This window comes from Struthio camelus, chromosome Z (assembly GCF_040807025.1).
Source record: "Struthio camelus isolate bStrCam1 chromosome Z, bStrCam1.hap1, whole genome shotgun sequence".
NCBI lineage: Eukaryota > Metazoa > Chordata > Aves > Struthioniformes > Struthionidae > Struthio > Struthio camelus.
The window spans coordinates 77,671,816-77,696,017 of record NC_090982.1 but is presented as its reverse complement, the minus strand read 5'-3'; the positions used below and the strand labels follow the sequence as shown (position 1 = coordinate 77,696,017).

Sequence of the window (24,202 nt, the reverse complement as noted above, 5' to 3'; positions counted from 1 at the left end):
TGGTTAGAGGAGAGTTCTTCCTGAAAACTGAAATTTGTGTTTGTATTTTAAAATCAAGCTTATGTCAGTGCAGGTTTGTCTTTTCAATGCTTTTTTACAAACAAAATTATTTCTAAAGTAGTTTTGAGTTCCTCATTAACATCAGAGAAATCTCAGTTCTATTTTGAGCTGCTAAGCCCTTGGCCTTATATTCTTAATTTAATGAAAGATAACGTTACTGCTTGGTAAGTAGTAAGCAGGCTTATGTACCATTTGGATAACTCTAGTCACAATAGCAGTGAATCTGTGTGGGAGCCTTAAGGACCTTGATTTGCCATGCCAAGTAGTTACCATGGTATTTGCAGTGTGTTCCCTTCTAATTTTAGGAAATTCAACAAATACTATGTTTAAAGATAGATACATGATAACAACATGATAAATGTCACAGTTCTCATGGTGCCGCTGTACGGGTTTTATGGCCATATCTGTGATTCAGTAGGATAGTGTGCTGTTGGACGTTGGAGTTGGTGCTACTTTATATCTTGTCCATGTCTGGGTGGGTATTTTAATTGCCTTGGGAATAGCAGGAAGAGGTGAAGGAAATGAGCACAGTATCCAGATCACTGGCCAGAGAGCATTCAGTGCAGGAATCAACGTGTCATTTCAAGTAACAGGTGTCAAAGCTCACCTTATGCCGATGAGGAGAGTCATTTAGTTAAGCATATGAATTGCTGGTTTTTTACATTCCCATCTTCTTTCTTGCATTTATAGATCTTTTTTCAGCTTACAGCTCTTAAAATTACTGAAATCTCCTTCTCCCCATAATCAAATGGAAACTTCAGTCAACATACGCTGACCAAAAATACACCCATTACTTACTAGGTGGTTGTTGTTGTTTTGTTTTTGTGTGTGTGTGTGTCTGTGTGGTGGTTTCTTTTTTTTTTTAAAAAGCTTGTCAGGGCAATCAAGAAATTGTGGAGGGTTTTTTGTTTGTTTTTTAGACATAATTTACATGGGTAGAGAGAGGTCAGGGTAGTGATAAATATATGGATTAGTAGTAATTGCTGTTCCTTTTCTGTTTGGCTTGTTGGACAGCCTTGTTTGTAGCTGGTATTCCTTAGGTGCCCACTGTCTTTATACTGATCATAATTCGAGTGTCTGTTTTTAAAGACTGAATACAGAGCCAGAAATCTGTCTATATCAGTCATTATCGGGTTGATATTGTAATCCATACCATGAACTGAGGCAGTGTATGTATAGCTCAGTGCTATAATACTTTCTACAGACTCAGTAAAGTTTATTAAAATTTTTGAAACTGGTTTAAGCTGCTTTTAAGGCTGCAGTAACCCATTTCAAATAGTTCTTCTGTGCTTATTTACAATGATGGTTGGAAAAATCTATTAGGGTAAGTACCCCTCCTTAAATATGACTTTGTTCCTTTCTTATATATTTTTAGAAAAAATATTGTGGGAAGTTTGACCCAATTTGGAAATCCAAATTTAGAACCCTATTTTAGAAGAGACTGAAAAGACTTTGGGTTGGCATTATTTAGGTCATTACCAGCCTATGTCTTACCGGTGTCTGCTTAGATTAATGACCAGGTCTTGGAGCATACTCATGTTGTCTGAGGAAGTGATTTGCAGGTCCTGTTGTCTCTTTCTGAAAACTATCTCTTGGTATAGTCACATCTTTAGCTTTAGGAAATGTCCTGCTCTAGTGAGATTGTTGTATCTTTTCATTGAAATTTAAAGACTTGGGAGAATTTAAGGAGTTGATCTTTCTGCTCCATTCAGTGTTGCAGACTTGACACAGACTCGGCATATGCAGTGCTTGGCACGATGAAGCCTTATTGGGGGACCCTGGCCATTCCTGCAAACAGAACGAGTCGCTCTGTGAGCGTGCACTGGTGAAGCCTGCTTATCTTGGGTTTGCATCCCATTTGTCTTCTGCAGTAAATCCCGGGTCCCTTCCCTGGGAGCTTATAGGTGGTTTCCTTCATTTGCCCTGTGGGTTTCTCTGCAATGCCCTCAGCTGTCTTCCCTGGCATTGTACTCTGGCTGGACAGAAGGCAGAGCAGGGCATGCCTGCAGCTGGGTCTGAGTTGTATGTTTGGATCAATCAGTACATGTGAGCCAGTTGGCTGCAGGTTTCCCTGGGACAGCAGCTGGTTTGGGTTTCTCTACTCCATCCAGCTCTAGCTTTTCACAGAACTTGTTGGAACTTTGGTAAGTCTGCACAACTCTCAGCTAAAATAAATGTAGGGCCTCCTGCAAGCAGAAAATCAATATTTTGCTAGGACTGTTCCAAGGATATGTGACTGTTCCGAAGTTATTTTTTAAGACTACCCCTTCTGAGACCGCTATATTTATAAATGCCGCTGTAACTCTGCACATTCAGCCTTTGCCCATTGCATGGCAGGGGCCGTGCAGGCTGTCCTGCTTTCTTTATTCTCCAGGCACTGCGGATAATGAAACTGGCAGTCTGATAAAGTCCTGCTTGTTTCCCTGCTCAGTGACCAATGTAAAAACTAGATTTGAGCGCAGAGTTGATGCCTTGCAGCAAGCGCCTGTTGGGAAGCTGAGTTAATGTAGCTAAAGCTGTAACGCTCCGAATCGCTTTATCTGCTCTTTGTAGTTTGGAGAGTTGCACGATTAATTTGTGCAGTCAGTGCTGTAGCATTGGGTAACAGCAAAATGATTGTACTTGTTCCCCTAAGAAATGAGCTGCTTCATGCTCATAAGAACAGAAAACTCATTTCTTTGTTGTTAGACAGCAACAGCTGGATCTCAGGGCATTCGGTTATGTTGTCATGCTCAACTTCTAAGCTGCTCCAGATTTTATCCTGGTTTTCTTGCCTCTCTGATTTTTGCCTTCAGTGTTTCCTCCAGTGTCTCTTTCTGCTCTGATAGAGGAGTCTTGGCATTACTTAAAAATTAACCAGTCCTTAGAAGTTTTCTGCCTTCCTTTCCTATTGAAGTTGGCCATAACAGACCTACAAATTGGACTCTGCTCTTTCAGGACACCTCTGTTTGAACCATATCCAAATTATTTTACTTTTTCAGCCAGATTGTTTCCCAAAGTCAACTTTTTTTTTTCCTGCTCCCTCTATGTATGTTATTGTAATTCTTTATTAGGCTCTTTTTGCCTCGTGCTGGTTGCTACAACTACCCCTTCCTTTCTAATTTTCCAGTAATCTGCTTTGCTTTTTTTGGAGCGTTGCTCCTCAGAAACTGACATGATGACAAGTCCTGAGCTCCTGCTGGTCTGCACTCCTGTGCGTTTTCCCACCTCCTGCACTCTCACCCACTCTTCCTGCAAGTAGCTCTACACTTTTTTCTGTGTCTCTAGCATTGCATGAACTGTCCCCTTGCTCTGGTCTGTGAAACTTTGTAGTCTCTCTTCAAGAGCTGCGTCTGCCGTGATGCAGAATGGAAACTGCTCATAGCGTATGACTGTAGAAATATGCATTAGGCTCTCTGGACATAAATATATTTTTAATATCAAAGCACAGCAAAACTATTTCATTTTGGGCGTGACTGACCTACTTTCAAATCTGCAAAATATTGTTGTTCCCTCGCTTCAATTGTTTGTTCTCGCTATGCCGACTTGTTGCTTTTTGTCTTTATTAGACTGTCAGCTCTGCAAGGCAGGGGCTCCCTGCCTTGCTGTGCGCTGCCAAACACAATAGAGTCCTGATTGCATCTGGGGCTTCTGGGCTTTTCTGTCTTCAGACTGCAAATATGAGAAAACAACGTAATTTTAAGGAAATGTCTTTATGTGAAAGGGGCATGTTGAATGAAAGGGTTGTGTTGGCTTCTCACCTCTCTAATCTGTGCAGTGCATGTTATAGACATAAAATCTAAGTCTTGCTGCAGCATTAGTGGATTGAAACTGATGGTCTGATGTATCCTACTGGGTTAACTTGTTACTAATGCATTTCTTGAGATGAGAAATTGATTGAGAAGAAATATCCATGCAGATATGATACAAACGGAACTGAAAAAGCCCTTATGGTATTTACCTGTGTCTTATTTCTTGAGTATAGAGTCATCAGAGTGAGCTAATATTGTCAGAAGGTTTTAGTTTCTTTTCTGGCACTCTCCATGGTCTAAATTTATTATCTTGATTGCAGTTCACTTTATCGTTTGTGACCTGCTGGACACAAAGGTTCATAGGTGTACCTTGGTATCTCTTTTTGTAGAACTTTACAAACTTTATGTTTAGCTACAACTTCGACGTACGACTTCATTTGACATTAGTATTCCTCCAGCGTAGAGATTCAGTAACAATCCTGCAAATGTTGTTAGCACAAGCAACGAATGATTAACAAATTCAGCACAATTGCCATTGTTTTCTCCACCTCAGAGTGCAAATCACTGGCTTGAAAATGTTGTTCTGGTCATTTTTAGACAATTCTCCTTTTTCTTCTCCTCACTTTCTTGAGGAGAGGATGCCGTGCTCTGTCCCAGACCCTTGACAACTTCTGAACCAGTTTTTACAGATGGGCAGAGGTCTCAAACCTAGCAATAAGTAGGTTTTTTTTTTTTTTGGTTATGTATGTGGAAATTGGAGCTGGATTACAAAGACCCAAATAATTAAGTGAATTGTGGGAGAAGCTGTAATGCATATTCAGCAGTTAGCATGCTGCTGTGTGCGTAGCTCAGAATTAAGAACAGCTTCCCGTGCTTCCCCTCACTGCAGCTGGCAGCTGGGGTATGGGAATAGGGGCAGGGTATCGAAAGCACTGAGGGATCTATGTGGGGAACTGGTAGTTTGGGGCTGGGGCACAGCCAAAGAGGAACGTGGCAGAAAAGCTGGAGGTAGAGAGTGGGTTAGGGGGCAAGTCTGCAGATCCAGGCTTTGCTACTTCTACTGCTCCTGCAACCTGCGCTGGCTTCAAGGAGAAAAACTTGATGGAAACAAGTTTACTATTTATTTGACTTTTGCAGGTTTTGTGTGTTACTTCCTGAAAATGTTACCTTACTTGGTAGTTGGACACGGCGAAGTAACTTCTGTATATAAAATGGCATCACTGAAAACATCAAAAGAGTAAAGAAATAAAAGAGAGACAATTTCTGGGCCACAGAATGGAGGGAACCTTGTTTACAGGCCATTAGACTCTCTGAAATCTCTCCGAACTCATTTGGTGCTTTCTTCCTTGTTGTGGGATATGACGGCGTGTTTCCTCTATCTGCCTCCTCTTGTGAAAGTTGTAGGGGGTTCAACATGCAAGAGGGACTGGATGGACGTAGATGTGCGTACAGATCCTTAGGAAATCAGGCTTCACCAAATGGTAGCAAGAAGCAGGGCAGGCATCTTTAGAAATATGCCACCTCCTGTGTTATGACAGGGCAGGTTTCTAGCAGCAGTCCTGTTGAATTATTATCATTCTGTCACAAACTGGAAGCTAATATTTTTCATTAGTTATTGAGTCTATTATCAGTTAACAAGCCTGAATCCCCACATGTTCATGGTTTTGTTTTGGGACGCTCTCTGGAACGTGTACTGATGCTAACACAACAGTCCTACTTCGATGCAAACAAGGACTGTGGTTCCTACCGACTTACCAACTGTGATTCCTACTGACTTACCAATAGTGACGTTTGAAGGGTAAGCCACCAGCCTAAGGATTTCAGCTGCTCTGAACCAGCAGTACCATAAGGTACTCTCTCTGGCATGGGAACAGCATGAGGAATATGAATTGAGAAGTCTCTTAAAAATGGCAGAGAAAGGCGTGATAAAGTAAAAACTTCAGGAGCTCAGTAAATGCTGCTTAAAAGCTTCCAGTGGCCCTTTGCAGTGAGCTGTGCTGCTGTGGCCAAGTGAAGGAGGGCGTTCAGCCGTTCTGGGAATGTGGGACGTGCGTGTGGGAGCGCCTAAAGCGGATTTGTGTCTAAACAGCTTGAATGCTTTCCTGAAGGAAGGAGCAAAGTTTTGACCATTGGTAGCAAAGAATTGAGATCGAAGCTGTCTTAATGAAGAACTGGAGCACTAGAAGGTGAGATCTGAAGGAGTCAGGAGTTAGCTTGCCTGGTGCTTTGTAAATGCCACTGTGCGCCAATCTGTATCTTTAGGCGCCCATGTATTTCTGAACGCTGAGCCTCCGAGGTGCTGCCAGAATGTATATTAGTGCACTGCACAGGGAGCAGAGAATTTAAGTGCTTATGCTGTGTTGCCTGTAGACGTGGCAATGTGCTCAGATAAATTTTGAGAGCTACAGAGAGCAGTCCTAGCATTCCCTGCCTGCAAACGTTTGCTGCATAGTTTAGTTGAAAGAGGGCATCCTTGAAGTGGAGGAGGAGGAAGGGAAGAATAAATGCAGAAAAGAAACACTGAACCTTCTTTCTTCTGAACTCTAAACACGCTCCTATATTGCGTAGGAAAGGAAGGGAGCATGGACAGTCTCGAGCAACGGTCAGAACTGTCCAGAATTGCCTCGAAGTTTCTCCATGTAATCCCCAGGTATTCCTTTGGGCTGGAAAAAACCTGTAGGAGCTGCCTGGGTGTCTGTTAAGCAGTCCTGAATCTCATTAGTGGCAATAGGAGCCCAAAAGATTCCTTGATAAGGAGCATGCAAATACCAGACACTGCTACATCTTACTGACCAGGCTTAGCAGATCTCTTCTGACCCATTTCTTCCTTTTCCTTGTTGCTTAGCAACAGATGCAGCATGTTAAAAAGGCTAGAAAACAGGCTTTCAGCAGAAGTTGCCTATTTTCATAGGTTTTATTTCCTTGAGGGCAGACATTTGTAGAGGTTATGGTGAGTAATCACCCTTGTCATGGTCTCATGTGAGCATTCAAATTGCTTTATTGTATCGTGTGGCCTATAAATGAGCAGAGCTCTTATTATGTGGTCCTTCTACCCACTTCTGATATCCAGGAGCCTGTTTATGTCTACAAAAGGTATCTGAACACCTACGCGGGGAGGGAGGCTGCGAATTCTGCCTGTGCACTAGGCTTAAGGTGCGGATTCAGCAAACAGTAAACTGCTTTATTTTTTTTTTTTAATGGAAGTGTCTTTACTGACCTGCCTGCGGCACAGAGCAAGTATCAGTCTGAATTGCGAATAATAGGCAGAATCAATTTCAGTAATTAAATACCAACTTTGTTACAACTACTGTATCCCACCGCATCCTCCCACGTACGGGCAGTGTTTATATCATCTGATTATAATGTGTTGTACATTAAGCATTATTACTTTGTGAGGATCTTGAAGTAAGAGGACTATCTCTACCTGAGCTACTTATTTATTTATTTTTGTTAGCAGAGAACGTGGGGGGCTCTTCTCATAAACCTGGACCCTGCTTTCTTAAGCACTGCACATGCACAGACAGAAATAGCCTGTAATGCTTGCAGTCTAACATGAGACCGTTGATGGAGAAGGATATCAGAAACCAGTGAGATGCTCACCGCCCTCTTTGGGGTGTGCAGGTCGATGCATGAGCCTAGCTATCATTGGGATTTTATGTGCTTCACAGCAAAAAAGATGAGGATAATGAAGATGATTCGTGAGTTCAGGGAGCTGCTCCTGGGAATGAGGAAGAGCAGTAGAGCTGCAGCCACTTGCACGTCTGAAGCTAGTGGTTGCAATCAGTGCAGGGCACTCTCCTTCTGCCTGCATCACATGTGCCTGTATCCATTATGTCATAGGAGCAGTTAGAATGCGTTGTCATGTGGTTCCTATCAAAGGCTACCCTTTTATTTAAATTGGCAGTTGTTTATATTTTATGTTTATGCATCCCTCTACTGTTAGACAAACAGGTCAAAATGAATGTAAAGCATGTAGTGTAGAAATGCCACCTGAAGTATGTGCTCTTCAACATCACGTGTGTCTCGTTCGCAGTGAGTGCCATAACTCCTCCGACAGAATCAAAGTACGAGTGTGGGATGAAGATGATGACATTAAGTCTCGCGTCAAGCAGAGGCTGAAACGCGAGTCAGATGATTTCTTGGGGCAGACTATCATTGAAGTCCGTACACTGAGCGGAGAGATGGATGTGTGGTACAACCTTGGTGAGTGGGGCTTTGGGTTTGAAAATGTGTCATGTGTTTGTTTGGGAACACTGGGAAGCCTAGACAGTTTCAAGAGTGGGCGTTCTACAAGGCTTTGGTCTTTGGTCCCAGTTAAAATGGAGAAGTGTGATTTAGCATTTCCCTACAGGCACTGGAAAGTACTGTGGGTAGATACTCGGCACAGGGTGGGACTCTCCTGACACTGGAGGAATATTTCCCATCCTGTTCCCTTTCTTTTTATGCTGATGTAAGCATTTTACCAGTCTGCCAGTGCACTGCACTGGGCTGGCAAGTTGTTGAGGCCTTTTTCAAGTGGCAAAAATAGGACTTTGAAGGAAAAAATAATATGTAACCAGATGGTGCTGATTTAACGCACATAAAAATCCTAGGAGGTGCAAAACTGTCTTGATGAGGACAACATCAGCAATTCCCAGGAGCCTCAGGACTATGATGAAGTCAGGAACAGATTCCACATCGGTCAGCCCTATTCTTAAAAAGGGATTTGAGCAACATTTTCCAGATACACTGGCATTTTAATGCTTGCCTTGGTGAAAACCTTGTGTTATGTATGCTGAACTCTCTTGCCTGCTGTTATATGAGCCTTAGTCTGGAGAGGTTTGCAGCATGTTCCCTGGTGGTTTCAGTTCAAGTGACTGAGTCTGAGTCCGGGGACCCTGCAGCACAGCTGGCGTCAGAAGGGCTGGTTTATGTCTATCAATGTGCGTAGCTGTAGCTAGATGCGTCATACTGGGAGTGTATCGTGGCAGTTGTTTTCCTGGGGCCTAGTTAGTGTTTAATATTTTGGAGGAAAAAAAAAAAAAAGTCAGTCAATTTTCTCTGTGGTTATTCTGACTCCAAGTTCAAGCCTGAGTTTCCAGCAGTCTCTTTTCCCGTGTTGTCCCCCCAAGATGGCTGTGCTCCACACGTGAAAAATACGTATAATTGCTGATGCATTTTGCTTCTAGAGAAGAGAACGGATAAGTCCGCGGTGTCTGGGGCTATCCGCCTGCAAATCAGCGTGGAGATCAAAGGGGAGGAGAAGGTGGCTCCATATCATATTCAGTACACTTGCCTTCATGAGGTAAGAACATGTTCTGCTTAGTCCTTTCTGTGTTCCTCCTTTCTGTTGAGAAGCAATCTTCCGACCTTTATTTCCTTGAAATGTTCCTCCTCACCCTAGATAAGCTCTTCTTTCCCCTGTGCCACAGGCCTGGAAACTTGCTGAATTGTCAGACCTGCGTTTATCAGGAAGGCAGAGGAGGCTCTAGGTTGTCTGCCCTGCGCACGAGCACTGCCCGGCTCAGCTGATGGTGTTGCGCTCCGTCACGCTGTCGCTGTCCAGCTCAGCGCCCCGTACGAGCATAACGTGGAAACTTCTGTATTTCCTCAAGCAATGTTTTTAGCATGTACAATACCTAGGTTTTTAGGGCAGGACTACTCAAATGGCAGGCTCTAGCCCAGATCCGCTTCACAAATAAACTTCATTCATACCTTGTGGGGTCCCAGACATGCAGCATTTCCATGTCTCTGAGCGTAGTGAGTCTCTCAGCGTAGTGAACAGAACTGCTTGTGTGTCAGTGGTAGCGAGCAGCAGTTTCAGTACATCATTGTAGTTTCCATCTGGACAATCAGCATGTGTTGCATGGTTCAGCAAAGCTGAGCCTAGTGCTTAGACTTGGTTGTATTGTCCTGCTTGGACAACACAGGAAAAACTGTGAGTGGCCCTACTGAAGAGTAATTGCTAAGCTACGGGCTAGTGCCAAGCGTTCTGCAAATTTGAAATGAAATGACATCAACTTCTTCTGTATTTTGTGAAGCAGGAGAGTTGTAGAAAAGCTCTTAGGTTGCTCAGTAAAAGCTGTAGTTAAGCTCACCTGCCTGAAGAAAGCTAGAAAAGTGAATATTCATGTGAAAAGTTGGATTTTTCACCTTAGCGGCTTTATGAGTAAGTTCTGTTCTGGCGAAGGCTTTGACTCTGGCCATTGAGCGGTGCAGGTATGGGTGGTGTAGATTCCTCTGCGCTGCTGTGCTGCTGTAGAGCTATGAATGAATATTGGGGAACCGCAAATGAGCTCCGGTTACAGGGTACTGAGCTGCCTCAAGATAGACTAAGCTAGGCAGGCAGTGTTTAAGAAGTTGGATGAAACTCAGAGAGAAGACTTGTAAGAACATTTAAAAGAAGGGAAAACCCTGTGTCTGAGAGATTCATGGTGCCCAGTCTATTTATCAAAGAGAAAGCAGGTGACAGATTCAGTCTCTGAGTGCCTGAATGGGCAGAAGTAATCAGAGTCCTTTTACCTGCTGTATAAAAATATCACAAGGTCCAGTGAAGTTGAAGCAAATTCAGATTAAGAGAAGGACAGCTGTGTCACAGTGAGGAGCGTTCAGCTAGGGGAACAACTTATGTATTTAGGCACTGGGCTAGATGAGCCCTGTGGTGTCTCCTGGCCTTACCAAGGAAGAGACAGATAGATGAATATCAGTTTCGTTTAGTAGGCTGTGCTATGTCCTTCAGTATATAGTTTTTGTTGGTTTTGAGTGACTGCTTCTGTTTGTTAAGCTATTTTTTCCCCTTCTGAGCATGCATGATCACTTGCTTCCCCTCCTTTTTGCAAAGATGTCTCTTTCCAAGCATCACCTTCTTTCATGGACTTATTTGTGCATCATAAAATGAAAATGATTTACGCCTAGAATAATTTCATCAGGAGAAGCAGCGGTGTAAAGCAGAGTCCTATAGCTCCTAATTAGCCCATAAGACTTTTGCATCCCTTAGCTACAGGGAGGCAGCTGTCTGAAAGACTGATGCATTCGTAAGTGACATAAATTTGAGGATTACTGAGAAAGCCACTGAACTGAATGTGCAATTTCTGCACAGCAAGAATAGATGAAAGCCTTTCCAGTGTTCCTAGATAAAGTGAAAGGTTATGATGAATAATAATTTAAGGGTCTAGTTGTTAAGGGTCCTGCTTCTTGGAAAAAATTCTGCTCGGACTGTTCTGCTGGATAGTAGTAATTATAAAGCTGCTACAAAACTGTTACATCAACTAGTTTAAATAGCTTGTCCATGTTAAGTCAATTTTTTTCTGAGGATAGAAATGTGTAGGTTTCAGGAAACTAATTACTCTATTATTTCACTGCATTGAAGCACTCCTCTGTATCATTCACAAAGACTGATGGGTAAAGTGGTAAGTATGCACGTGAAAAATTTATCTGTGAATGCTCGAGAAGAAAAACAAGTCAAAGCAGAAAAATACAGAGTGAGTAGCGGAGAAGGAGAGAAGGAGGGGAAGGGAACTTGCCTTCAGCAGCTACTCCCTCAGGGCAGTTTCAGGCTGGACAACAAGACTCACTTGGAGGCTTCAACAACTTCACGTATAATTTTATTCCTATTTTGTATTTCAGAACCTCTTCCACCATCTCACAGATGTGCAAGGAAATGGGGTGGTGAAGATCCCTGATGCCAAAGGAGATGATGCCTGGAAGGTGTATTTTGATGAGACAGCTCAAGAGATAGTGGACGAATTTGCGATGCGTTACGGCATTGAATCAATATACCAGGCTATGACGTAAGATGCCTTTCGTATGGTCTATAGTGCAGATGTTCAGTCTGACTAATTCATGTGACTTTTCTGAGTCTGAAGATTAAATCTGGTTGGTAATGAGAGGCTTGGCATTGCCGGCTATTCCTTTGGGGGATTACTGTGAGCAGGAAGAGACTGCCTATCTCTGAATCAATAGCTTCCTCAAAGTCTAGAAATTAGCGTCTGATAAAGTGCTGGAATTAGACATCCAGCTGAGCACTTGGAGTGAGCACCTTTCCGTTTAAAATGAATTCTAAGGCGCTACACCAGCCTCAGTAGTGTAAATAAGTGTACTTTATTATTGACAGTTGAGCCATTTTTATTTTAAGACTCTAAAATCTCTATTTGAACACTATCATATTAAAAAGATATTGTCTAAGGATCCCAGTGAAGATTTCTAGTGGTATGAGAAGGGAAGAGGTTTTGTGAAAGTGTTAATCCTGCAGGTCTGTTGTGGCAATTGATACAGTCCTGTGAAATCACTGTGAATGAAATCCTGTGAATTCCCAGATGCTGTTGAGAGCTAGCTGTAATATTCCTAATGTAATATTAAATATGCAGACTAATGCAAAAAAAAAAAAAAAAAGGTCCACATCTGAAGCTGAAAGCTTTTTTTTTTTTTTAAATCAACTTAAGGGCCTTGGACTAGTTATGATCTGCACTTATGTCTGCTTGCAAGCACCTTTCTGCCTATTGATTTAAGCCAAAGTAGAAAGAAATTGCTGAAATTAATGAGACACCTGCCATGACTAGATGTTCTTGTCCAGGGCTTATTGTGAATAGCTACAGTTAAGCTGCTGGCACATTGTGGTTATTGTTATTTCAGGGATTTTTGTAATAGTAAAAATAGGGTTTGTGTGTGGGCAATAGATCTTTCAGAGACATTTGTTAAAAGATGAAAAAATAGCCAAATGGAAAGGGGAACATTATTATTTTGCAGACTTGTAGAAAGATATGAGTTGGAAAGGACTTCTGGAGGCCGTCTTTCTTGCTCATAGCAGAGCTAACTTGGCAATTGGATCAGGTTGCTCAGGGTCTGGTTCACTTTGTTGAAAATCTCCAAGGATGGTGATATACCGCCTCTCTCTCTTTTCCGAGGACACGAGCTTTCTGGGAAAGAAATTCCTAGTTGGAAAATCCTAATCAGAATTTCCTGTGCCCCAACTGCTGCATGTTGCCACTCTAAGATACTGTCTCTGTCTCCATCTTCTTGCTAACTCTACCCTATCTGTTAATTAATGAAGGTATCAGTTAGATCCCTGCTACTTAAGCCTGCTGTTCTTCAAGCTAAACAAAGGCAGTTGATGTGCCTTTATTGATCAGTCTCCATCCTTATTTACTGATAAAGTGCCCAAATTACCTGTTGGTACATAGCTTGCTGGCTACGTGATACCTAACATTGAAGTATCAGTATCATATGGTTATCTGAAATACTGGTTTGTGAATTTGTGTGAAATCCTCTCACTGGAACTTTTTTGGTTTTAATTATTTGCAGGATAACTTGCAAATGTCTGTGGTCAGCCCCGTGGGGAGAAAGCTACATTTAGAAAATTGCTCCCAAATTTGATTTGGGAGCTTTGTAAGGATTCCTGCATAGAGAACTACTTAAAAATTGGCCAACTTTCCTGTCTGTTGGAATGAACCTCACTTGCTTCTGCTCTTATCAGCCTTCTTAAGCTCTGATTTTTTTTTTCCCTCATGTCTAACAGATTTTCTTTGATTGTTTAATCATTTCACAAGCCCAAATGCTTCTGGAATAGCGTTGAGATTTCCTGCAGGAGGGTTCCTTGCACTTTAATGAGAGCAATTAAATGATAAAATGCAAATGAGGCTGTGTGATTCCAGCAGGATGGAAGGGTTAGCCCTAAGGAATTGAGTATCAGCGTGGCACGCAGCTACTAATGCATGATCTCGCTGTGCTTGAATGCTTTGCGGTTGCTGCTGCCTCGTGTCACCTCAGTAGCTGTGGCTACCTCAAGGAGCAGTAAAATTTATGGTAATCTCCTTGTGTCAGGCTTGAGTCTTATAATTGGAATTAGGACCCAAGGTATTACCTAATCACGAGCTATTGACAATAAATTGTTGAGAAGAGAAGCTATTTTGTAGTATGGAAAGGGCTGTAGTAAAGAGATTACTCTTGTTTCTATAGTATCTATTGTTTCAATGGTATCTTTCCGAAAAACTCAAAGTAAGGTGCTGGAGACTTCCTAGAAGAGAGAAAGTGTAGTTGGCATCTGTGCAGGGTGCTAAGCAGAGCCATGTGGCTGTTAAAGGGATAGGAAACAGTGGCCGACCTTTGGTTCTGGAGACTGTAGGCAGAAAATGAAGTTGTGCTGTGCAAAAGAGACCAGAATGACCAGGACTGTCCTCTCTATTGCAGGCACTTTGCATGTCTCTCTTCCAAATACATGTGTCCAGGTGTGCCAGCTGTGATGAGCACCTTACTTGCCAATATCAATGCTTACTACGCGCACACAACTGCCTCCACAAATGTGTCTGCTTCAGACCGCTTTGCAGCCTCCAATTTTGGGGTATGTTTCTGTGTTCGATGATGTTACAACTGGACATGTTTGATTTGCCTATGACGTTTCTGCCTTTCAATAAAGAACTAGATCCGCTTAAGGAGCGTTAGATCCATGAGGAGCTTTAAGCTGTGGAGCTCTTCTAGACAAAGCAGAGCAAGGTTTATTGTCATCTTCACACAGTTTGTATATTTGTCAGTGTAATGTATTGGAGTGTCGGCTCTTTGTGTTCAAATTGCACTGAAGCACAGATGGTATGGAAATGAGCAAATTGTATTAAACACTGTGTGGTGATGCTGTTGATAAAATATACCGTGCAATCTAATGATTTCAAAACTTCATTTTTAAAAACAGCAACTGCTTAAAGAAAAAAAAAAAAAAAAAAAAAGCCTGTCCCCTAATGGTTCAGCTCCTTCATATAATATGAGGTGGGGTTGAGCACACTAGCAAAGTGGTAGAGTTGAGCATATCGGGAAAGTAACTGCAATAGCACGAGTTCTCCTGTAGGACAGAGGATACATAGATTTGAATGAGGAGATGTTCACAGTGCGAAACCAGGATCCAGTGGAGAGACCTGACTCCAAGAAGATAGCCCTAGTCACGAGACACCTGTAATACTTGTCATTGAACTAATACGTAAGAACTTGGATCTGTCTCATTGCTCTGCAGTAGACCCTTTTATGCCTGTTCCTTTACTCACTTCTGAATAATAGTTTCTCTACAATACAAGCTTAGTGCAAACTGAGTTCTAGATATCAGGTTGTTTCATTCTGCCTCTACTTCAAAATGGTAATAGAGTATTTTTGCAACACTTCTACTGTTTTATAAGCTTCAAAAATCATTACAGTGTAACGGCAATTCCAGGAATCCAAAGAAAATACTGTTTGCACAATGTGGTTTCCTCCCACTCTCCTGAGATCTGACACTGCTTCTCTGATAAGTGGCTTCTTACTCTGAGCATCAATTGGACAGTGATGATATGTGATGTTTGTTGGTGTTTTCTGCTCAACAGAAAGAACGATTTGTGAAACTTCTGGACCAGCTCCATAATTCACTTCGTATTGATCTATCAATGTACAGGGTAAGTGTCAATAAATGGAATCTTTTCAGTGATTCTCATGGGCAGAGAGGAAACACAGTTTGGATTTTTCTTATATGTCTGAATTTTTGGGTAATTTCTGTGTCTTATGGAATTGTCGTGACCAGCTTGTTGCTCAGATGCCTAATTCTGTTTCTCTTTTGGATAGAGCTTCAACTATATTCTTTCCTGCTTTATAACTACCTCAAAACTTCTAAAGTAATTTAAAGATTGTGAACTGTACTTATCTGTGATACTCTCTCAGAGTAAGTTGAGTTAGATTAATTCCTTTGAATTAAATCCTCCTCAGCTACTTCAGGCATAAACTACAGAGAGAAAACAGACGAATCTGTTCTCACTTAGAGAGGCAGGAACTTTTAGGGGACTCACAGCCACGTTGCACATATTTTAGGTCTGGCAGACTCTAATCGCTATCGCTGACTTTGGATCTAAGATGTGCTCTCAGGATGAGATCCCACTTAAAAGTATAAGGGAGGATGAGTTTCAAAAATTACCATCAGTCCATCAGACTTCTTAAACCCTCTAGTTTCTTTCTGTGCTGCTCCAGAGTCAACACAGGCTTGTGATTTGGCTGCTTTTTTTAAATTAATTTTTATTTCTTCCTGGAGAGTCTAGCAAGAAGCAGGAGCATAGGAGTTCCTTACATATGTTTTCTTTTTCTTATTTTTTATAAAATACACTAATTACAAATTTTTTTAAGGAAGCAGGAGTCCTGGAAGCATTTTGCTGACGCCTCAGTCCCATGGTCCTGAGATGTTAGGCTCAGTGAAGTCTCTGCTCTGGAATATAGAGAGAAACGGTATCATAGTCAAATACCCTTTCTCACATCAAATGCAAGTCCTCTCCTTTTGTCATGGTTTCCTTCAGAAACCTTCAGCCTATCTTCTGGGGCCCCTGTGTGAGAGTGGAAAAACCTCTTGGTATTTAGCACTAGCTAATAATTCCAGCTATCGATTGAATGGCCCTAGCTTGTTTGTGGTACTGAGTTTCTTCCTTTGGCAGGGGACATATTGGAGCAGTTTTGAGCCGTTTTACACCTGTGTCAATGGAAATACAATAAATAGTGACTAATACTGCTTCACTGAAACGTTCAAAAATGGTGGCAAAAAATCAGCTTTGTTTTTTTTTTTTTTTAAAATCATATTCCAGGTGGTTTATCTCTCTGAAACACACCAAAACATACGGAGAAGGGAAATATGAATGGACTAAGAGGAGGAATGCATTAGGAAGACAAACAGAAAGGGACAGAAAGGGGAAGACACAAAAAAAGATAAAAGGGATGCTATGTAATGAGCTATTCTGAAAGTGCATTACTAGTAAGGCAAGGTCCAAAGAGAGCACTGATCCGCAGTGTAGCAGAGAAAAAGCTACCAAAACATGGCAACAGGAAGCTGCAATGTTGGTCCCTTTCTGTTTGTATGATCTTCAGGAAAAATTGCATTCGGGTATGGATGAACAAGACCTTAGCTAAGGACTAGGAAAAATTAATGTACTTCAAATAATGTAGAGGTTATCAAATTGGTAGTATACTTAAAAAAACAAAACAACACAGGGACTGAAGCCATCTGAGACCTGCTAGTGATTATTTTAAGACCCCTGAAGGACCTGCTAAGTTCTGGAAAACCAAAAAAGGCATTTCTGTTTGCAGCTGTAAAAAGAGGAGATAGCAATGTACAATTTAAATTACCCAATTAAAATGCGCCCCCTCCCCCCCACAAAAAAAATATTGAAACAGCAAGCTATTCGTAAGCACTTATAACAAAACAATGAGTAACCAGCAAAGTGGATTTGTCAAAAAGAAAGCATCAATAGTTTTTGAATGGGCAAACATGACAAGACTATTCAAGTGCGGTTGCCTTTGCTATTTTACTTGTGGCAAAAGCAGCACGCTGGCCTGAGTGTAAGAACGTGCTGAGGAACCTTAACACTGTGAAAGGACACAGGAGGGAAAGAGTGGGAACACAGGGAAGGCAATGGTGCCTGAGGTCAGAAAAGCAGCAGTCTGTTGCAAGAAATAGCTTGCTGCTTTGGGGTCAGCATATATGTACATGCATATATAAATATAAATATATATATATAAAAAAAGAGAGAGAGAGAGAGAGATTGTGTGTGTGTGTGTATATGTGTACATATATATGTGTGTGTATGTATATAGTTCTGGAAAGGACAACGTGGATCTCAGAGTGGAAGAGGAAACAACCATTACAGACAGCAGGGTGATAATGTAAAATAAAAGTGGGTTAGAGCGAAGGAGGTGCTGAAGGATACCTGCTTATCTTGGCGGCTTTGGTCTTAGAGGGGAGCAAGTGGTTAAGACAACTTTTTATGGTGAGCAGCGCTCTTTTTGTCCTTCTCCGTCCGATTTATTCCTCCAGAGAGACTGAAAATATACCACACCTTTTGGTGTCTCAGAGAAGCCAAAAGCTGAGCAGGGAGCGTGGGAAGGAAAGCACCAGCCCAGTGGTTAGGCAGGAGGCCAGGGCTGAGGGTGGCGAGGCTGTTGTTCACAGCCTGCTCATCGTGGGGCCAAGGAAAGGCCTCATGTCTCTGAGGGTTGTTAGTCTCCTGGCATCCACAAACTTTGCATCCATATGAGAAGCTATTAAATTAAGCAAACAGATGAGCTCCTGCAATAAAAGGCCTTATTTGTTGAGCATTGTTTTGACTGGTACAAGCTTCTTGAACAGGAAATGTTTCTAAGACACTTTCCCTATTTAGAACATGCTTGAAGCTTTGCAGGGATCTGACTGTGCTTTCCAACAGGATTTCCCTTTTTTGTCAACAGAACAACTTCCCAGCCAGCAGCCGTGAACGATTGCAGGACCTGAAGTCTACAGTGGATTTGCTGACCAGCATCACCTTCTTCAGGATGAAGGTCGTGCTATGGGTGGGGATGGGAGCGAGACCTCTGTAGCTTTGCAGCAGGAGCTGGTTTTCCATTTTTATTCTGTTATTTTGTGCCTTTGTTCTTTAGACACTGTGAAAGACAATGGAGGTCTTAGGCTGACTGTGTGATAAACATCCACATTTTATTTCTATATCACTGTATGTTGATTGACAAAGATTAATGCTGTTTTTTCTTTAGGGTTCTTAAGTCATAAACATGGCACAAATAATTTTCTTCAAAAAAAAAGAAGGCATATTGTTCATCTTTAGAATAATGTTAGGAAGCTTTTCATATAAAATTTTGTCTATATCACTTAATTGTGACAACTATGTCTTCACTCTCTTTTATCCAGTAGATATTTTTAAATTTATTTCCTGGAGGGTAAGATACTGAAATGATAGTATCCATCAGTAAAGACCCAAGGGAGTTTTTGTGTATGTTAATGTGCCTGTCTTGCAGTAAAGTTTATTGTTCTGGCAATGTGCAATGAGATTATTTTTAACTCTTGATTTTTTTTTTTTGTTTCTCAACTTTTTTTTTTTTAAACTGCTGCAGTAGGTGAGCACATGTCACTTAGCAGCTTTCATCTTTTCAAAAACAAAGCAAGTTTTCATTTGAGCTATTTCAGGAAGTGCTTATCACTCTCATCCTAAGGCTTTTGGATGATAATGTTTTAGAACTTTTTTTTGAAAGTCTTCATTCATACAACATGTATGTATTGAAAGTTTGGTTTACAGAAGCACTCTGAAAGATTTAGAGACAACAGCAAGCAAAATTGCCTCAGGATATAGTTGTATTCTCAGGATGATGCCTGCATATCTGTTGCAGTATTAAAGTAGACCTGTAATGTTTTTCTAAAGTAATGTAGCAGTGACACAAAAGAACTGATGTTGCAAGAGGAGAATGGAGTATCAGTTGGCATGTCACTAAGGATTCTGGTATGCTTTAAAATTCAGTTAAGCTGATGAAGAAAAATGCCCTCAAAGAAAGTTATTGTATTTAAAGGCACGTGAGTGTTTGGTCTTTAGCAAGACTTTCCAGATCAGATGTAACGTGCATGCTCTGATGGTTGAAAAGAACGTGTGCTGTCATTATAGCAAAATCCTTTAAGTTTAGCAGAGATTATGTGTGCCTAGCTCAGACTTTCTGCACCAAAGCACACAATTTATGTATTCTGAAGAATGCTCCTTGGCACTTCAAAATCTCTCTTATGCTCCAGATGATCCTGCTGGAGCATAAGTGTTGTCACTGCTGTTTTGTAGCTGGGCAAGTGAGCCACAGAGACTGGCTCTTACATGGTTTCAGGTCACTAACAGTGCAAGCGGTAGAAAGCAGATCCACCGAGTCCTGGGTAGTGCCCAAACTGGTGGCTTGTTCTTTTTCTGCTTTATGAACACTGTTTTGTTTGGCTTTTTTTTGTTGTTGTTGTTGTCTCCTTGCAGGTTCAAGAGCTGCAGAGCCCGCCCCGAGCCAGCCAGGTAGTGAAGGACTGTGTAAAAGCTTGCCTCAACTCCACCTATGAGTACATTTTCAACAATTGTCACGAGCTGTACAGTCGCGAGTACCAGACAGATCCTGTGAGTAACTGATAAGCAGGCAGAAATCCAAGCTTCTGATTTGCTTAAGATGATAATGAGAATACTAATTAATACAAAAAGCTAGAAGAAAATTGTGTGGCATGTAATCTTCTAAACGTACAAAACTTGTAATCAATTAATGAGCACTGATTAGTAAGTGGAGGATGATAATTGTTTTACACTAACTAATTGCTCTGCCATTCATTTTACCAGCTTCAGCTATTTTATTTCATGAGCAGCTATTTCTGAAGGGAAGGTTCGATGCAGCATTCAGTCCGCAAAAGCCAATTAGCATGTAGACCTATCAAGGAAACCGTATTTAGGTTAGATAAACCTCAAGGAGTGAAATTTTACCTTGTTTTCTGGCACCTAGTGTCCTGCACTGGGCTTAGGATGTACCTCTAGCCCCAATTTTTTCTCAAATCCCTGAGAGCTCTACTGCCCAGTCTTCAGTAACACGCACAGAATTTGTCAACGTGGATATGTTAGTCAACACAAGTGACTAAAGTGCAAGTAGTTGCAACTAGCTTAGAGAAAAAGATGTCTCGGCAAGTTTGCCCTAGCCTGAGCTGCTCTTGGCATGGTACGTGACAAAAGGAGGGTTATCTCTGGCTTTGAGGCCACCACTTGGGAGCATGGTTTGCGTGTTACTGTGTTTTATGTTAGATGAAGCAAGTTGCCGGGAGACGTTAATAACTTTAAACTCTTTGGAAGGAAGTGCCCAAATGTACTTCGTGTTTGGAGTTTGTAAGGAACAAGGTGATCCACATTTGTGAGCTTTTTCTTTCCCCTTTAAATTTACGCTGAGTTTCCAATGGCTTCCTTCCCAGAACAAAAATCAGGACCTTCCTCCTGAGGAACAGGGCCCCAGCATCAGGAACCTGGATTTCTGGCCCAAACTCATCACACTGATAGTTTCTATCATAGAAGAGGACAAAAATTCTTATACCCCAGTCCTGAATCAGTAAGAAACTTCCATGTCCTTTATGGCTAATGCTAGTAGTGGTCTCTCTGTGTGCTCTGCTTTATTTGTTAAACTGCTTTCTATCTCTTCTGTCACTTGTGTATTTCTAGAAGTACTTATCTTGTCTGTCTGTCTTTCTGTCTTATTTGTCTCTGTCTATATAAATAACTCTTTTTGATTGGGATGGAAGAGTTTCAAAAGGTTCATTTACGATGGCGTTCGAACACAAACACCCTGATTATTACAATCCTGAACTCAGGGAGGCAACTGAAAATGGGGTGAGAGTTGTTGGTTTTTTGTTTTGGGGATTGGGTTTTATTTTTTTTGTTGAGCAGTTCTGGGGTGCGTATTAATGCACACAGTGATGCCTCGGTGGCAGCGCCTTACACTGTGGTTTAGGAACATGATGTTCTGTGCTGTGCCGGGAGATTGCATTGAATGGAGTTGGCGTAGCATTGCAAAGGAACCTGAAACTGGTCTGTATAACCAGTGAACGCTCCTCTGACAATGCCACAGGGCAAGAGAGAGGGAGATATGTGAAGATATGTTATACGTGAAGGGATGGATTTTGCCCTAGAAGGTGTGGATTTAACATGGTGAGAACACCTGATTAGTGTCCACCTGCTACCAATGCCTAGTAATTGTAGAAAAAACCTGGAATATGGACAAGAAAGGGAAAAACGTGCAAGTGCATTGAGGTCACATTGCTGGAGTTATTGTATATGTCTGTTTTAGGAGCGGCATCCAATGACTGGCTCTTTGAGTTAACACCAGTCTCGACCAGTCCTTGATGTCCAAAATCCACCTGGTTATCTCTCTAGGGTGAAAGACATGTCTGTAATGTGGAGTCTTTCAGCTTATAGTTTAGCTCAGAGCAGAATAAAGAGCCTGTTGCTCTGAAATGTGCCAAAGCCTTTCCCAAATGTCCTCTCAGGTTTCCTCAGGAGCTTGCTGTTGGGAAGATCAGTGCGGAGGTCATGTGGAGTCTTTTTGCCCAGGATATGAAATATGCCATGGAAGGTAAGAGGATTTCTCACCGCTGCCAGCTGAGCTGTTGTTGCTGATCTCTTGTTCTCTGTCCATTTGGTGTAAATGAAGCTTAAGCAAATTGGTTGTACCACTATTTGGAGCAGGTTTTTCTAGTGTTTTATTTGTGGACAGATGCTTTGTGGGTGAGAATTCAGACTGAGCGCTGCATGGCAGGCTCCAGGGGGTCTAGACCTGGGTGTCAGGCTGTGTTGCAAGCTGTTTATAGTCATCTCAGCTTATTTAAAGTAAGGAATTCGCTTGGACCTCAGAACATGGTGCCCTTGAACAGCAACAGTTTCTTCCTGCAATGTACTGAGGTAGTGAGGTAGGATGGGCTCTGGGTCGTACCATGGCTGCAGTTTTCTGTGTGATACGGTGTAGGCTTTGTCTAAGTGATGAGCAGAAATGTGCTGCGAAAACAAATCCTGCTGCAGACATCTTTATCCTGAATAAATCTTTGCATAATCCCAGCAGACTCCTAGTAAAGGAGGAATTTTACAGTTTTTGAAAATATGAGTTAGGCACACAGAGGCCACCAAACTCCCTGAAATAAATTTTGCCATTTGCAGTACTCTTCTTACAGTTTATTACAGGGTCTGAATTTGGTTTTTGTATTTGTTTGCAGAGGGCAGACAGCTTCTTACAAGGTTCAGAGAGCATCCAGCTCCCACTGTCTCTGCAGCTATAGTGGGAGTTGTTTTCTCAGTATTTTGCAGGGTCAGGCCTTGACAATCATCTGTAAGGTGACAGTCTGATAAAACGGAAGTGCCTGTGCTGCCTGTGTGTTAGGTGTAGCTTGTATTCCAAAAACAAAGTTACTACTTTTGGTCACTCACAAAATTGCCCTCAATCCATTTACCTCAGTTTGATCTAAGCTCACTTACTGTTAGAAAAAAGCTGTTGCTAGCTAAGAGAGTTTCCTGCATGTTGTTCTGCAGGCGCAGTCTTGGAAGCTTGTGCTGTAAGTGAAGAGGATAGACTCCATCTATTTCTCAGTCTCTATTAGCATAACAGGGCTAGAGACTGTGCTGTGGACACCCTTTGCCAGCTCTAGGCTTAACTTGAGCAGGCTGCAGGTCTAGATGAAGCATTGTCACTTCTGCGTTAGGAACTCTTTGAATATGTTTGTACCCCTCAGCATCTTTGTCTTGTGGGGTTACGTTGATCTAAGAACAGATATTATGAACACGGGACTGAGACCTACTAACTGTATTGAAGTGTCTTTCTTGTAGTGACTGGCACTACTGGCTCATGCATCAGAGATAAGGCAGCTGTGATTATTTCACGTTCACTTTCCCTAGAAACCGTTTGCTCCTACAAACCCTTTTGGCTTCCCTCTCCATTTTGTCTTTATTTACTCCTGTGCACTCATCCTCAGGAAATCATAACGCATTTTGCTCTTCTACATGTTGAAAGTGCCTTTCCTATTGGCCTTGAAAACTGTATCTCTGTGGGTCTAGTTGCTGACTCCTTTTCCTGAGATTTCCATTCCCTATTGCGTCCAAAATATAGCTGCCAAAAGTTGTACTGATTCTGTCTGTATCTGACTGAATCTGGCTGATGATTCCCCCCCCCCCCCCTTTTAAATGTCTCCATTAGATTGTCAATGACCAAGCTAACTCTGCCTCCCGAGTTTTCTCCATTCACATCTTGTACCTTGTCCCCTTTGACCATGTCAGTGGTGCCATCTGGACTTATTTTAGCTTTTCCTGGCATCCTTCTGTTCACTTGTGAGCTCCTTAAGACAAGGACTGGCATGATGTTTCCACCCAGGAGTTGATCAATGCATAGGAAATACTTGCTAAAAGAGCATATATCATAAGAGCTTCCCTCTTTGGAGTATTTCTTGCTGAGAAGGGTTGACGCTAAGTCAGCTGATGGACAGGGAAGGGTTTGCATTTTGAACTGAAGATGGAAAAACTGCATGATATATGTATTTGTACTCTATCTGTGCAATTCCTGTGGGAGGGTTGAGCAGTGGTAGAGTGTATGTTGGCGTGTGTGTCTTCCAACTATATATTCGAGAGATCCTCAAGGTGCAGAGTTCTATTCAAGGCAAGTGTGATTCCACACCGCTTTACTTTCCAGAAACTTTGAAGGTAACCTTTAGAACAAGCTTGCAGTAATTGAGTTACTGGCCTTACTATCCAGGTTTTAAATACAGATGCTTGGATTAGCTCACTGCATTTCTTTTTTTTTTTTTTTTTTTTTTTTAATGGGACAGAGCAGGGGAAGGATACGAAGGATGAAGATCAGATTTGCTGTCCTTGGCTGTGTAATTTCTCAGTTTAACTCACTAATTTCACTACCAGTTTAGCTGTATTAAGAGTTTCACATTCCTGTCTTTGCTGGGTTGTGTGTAGTAATTGGTGGGTACGCTTCTAGTGTGCTCTGAGGTCTGTATGCGTCAGAAGCTCTCTGCTACAAAAGCTGATCTGTTTTGTGGAGATGTGTGCACGTGAATGCAGAGTGTAATACCTGCTCCTAACTTTCTTCATGGTGTTTTCCTTTATGTTCTTTTCCTAAGTTCTGGATAACATGAGCTCATT

The 24,202-nt window shown here is 41.8% G+C and overlaps 1 protein-coding gene across 4 annotated transcripts in view; it reads left to right on the top strand.

The window, feature by feature from the left end:
* The window catches only part of LOC138064576 (protein unc-13 homolog B-like), a 217,775-nt gene that overhangs the window by 141,848 nt on the left and 51,725 nt on the right, over positions 1 to 24,202 (top strand). For all 4 annotated transcript variants that reach the window (XM_068927825.1, XM_068927824.1, XM_068927823.1 and 1 more), the window contains 9 exons: positions 7,825 to 7,994; positions 8,960 to 9,075; positions 11,397 to 11,560; positions 13,956 to 14,106; positions 15,110 to 15,178; positions 17,982 to 18,071; positions 19,526 to 19,660; positions 20,491 to 20,624; positions 21,559 to 21,644. In XM_068927825.1, coding sequence (XP_068783926.1) covers positions 7,825 to 7,994; positions 8,960 to 9,075; positions 11,397 to 11,560; positions 13,956 to 14,106; positions 15,110 to 15,178; positions 17,982 to 18,071; positions 19,526 to 19,660; positions 20,491 to 20,624; positions 21,559 to 21,644 — 1,115 coding nt within the window. The remainder of the gene's footprint in view (positions 1 to 7,824; positions 7,995 to 8,959; positions 9,076 to 11,396; positions 11,561 to 13,955; positions 14,107 to 15,109; positions 15,179 to 17,981; positions 18,072 to 19,525; positions 19,661 to 20,490; positions 20,625 to 21,558; positions 21,645 to 24,202) is intronic.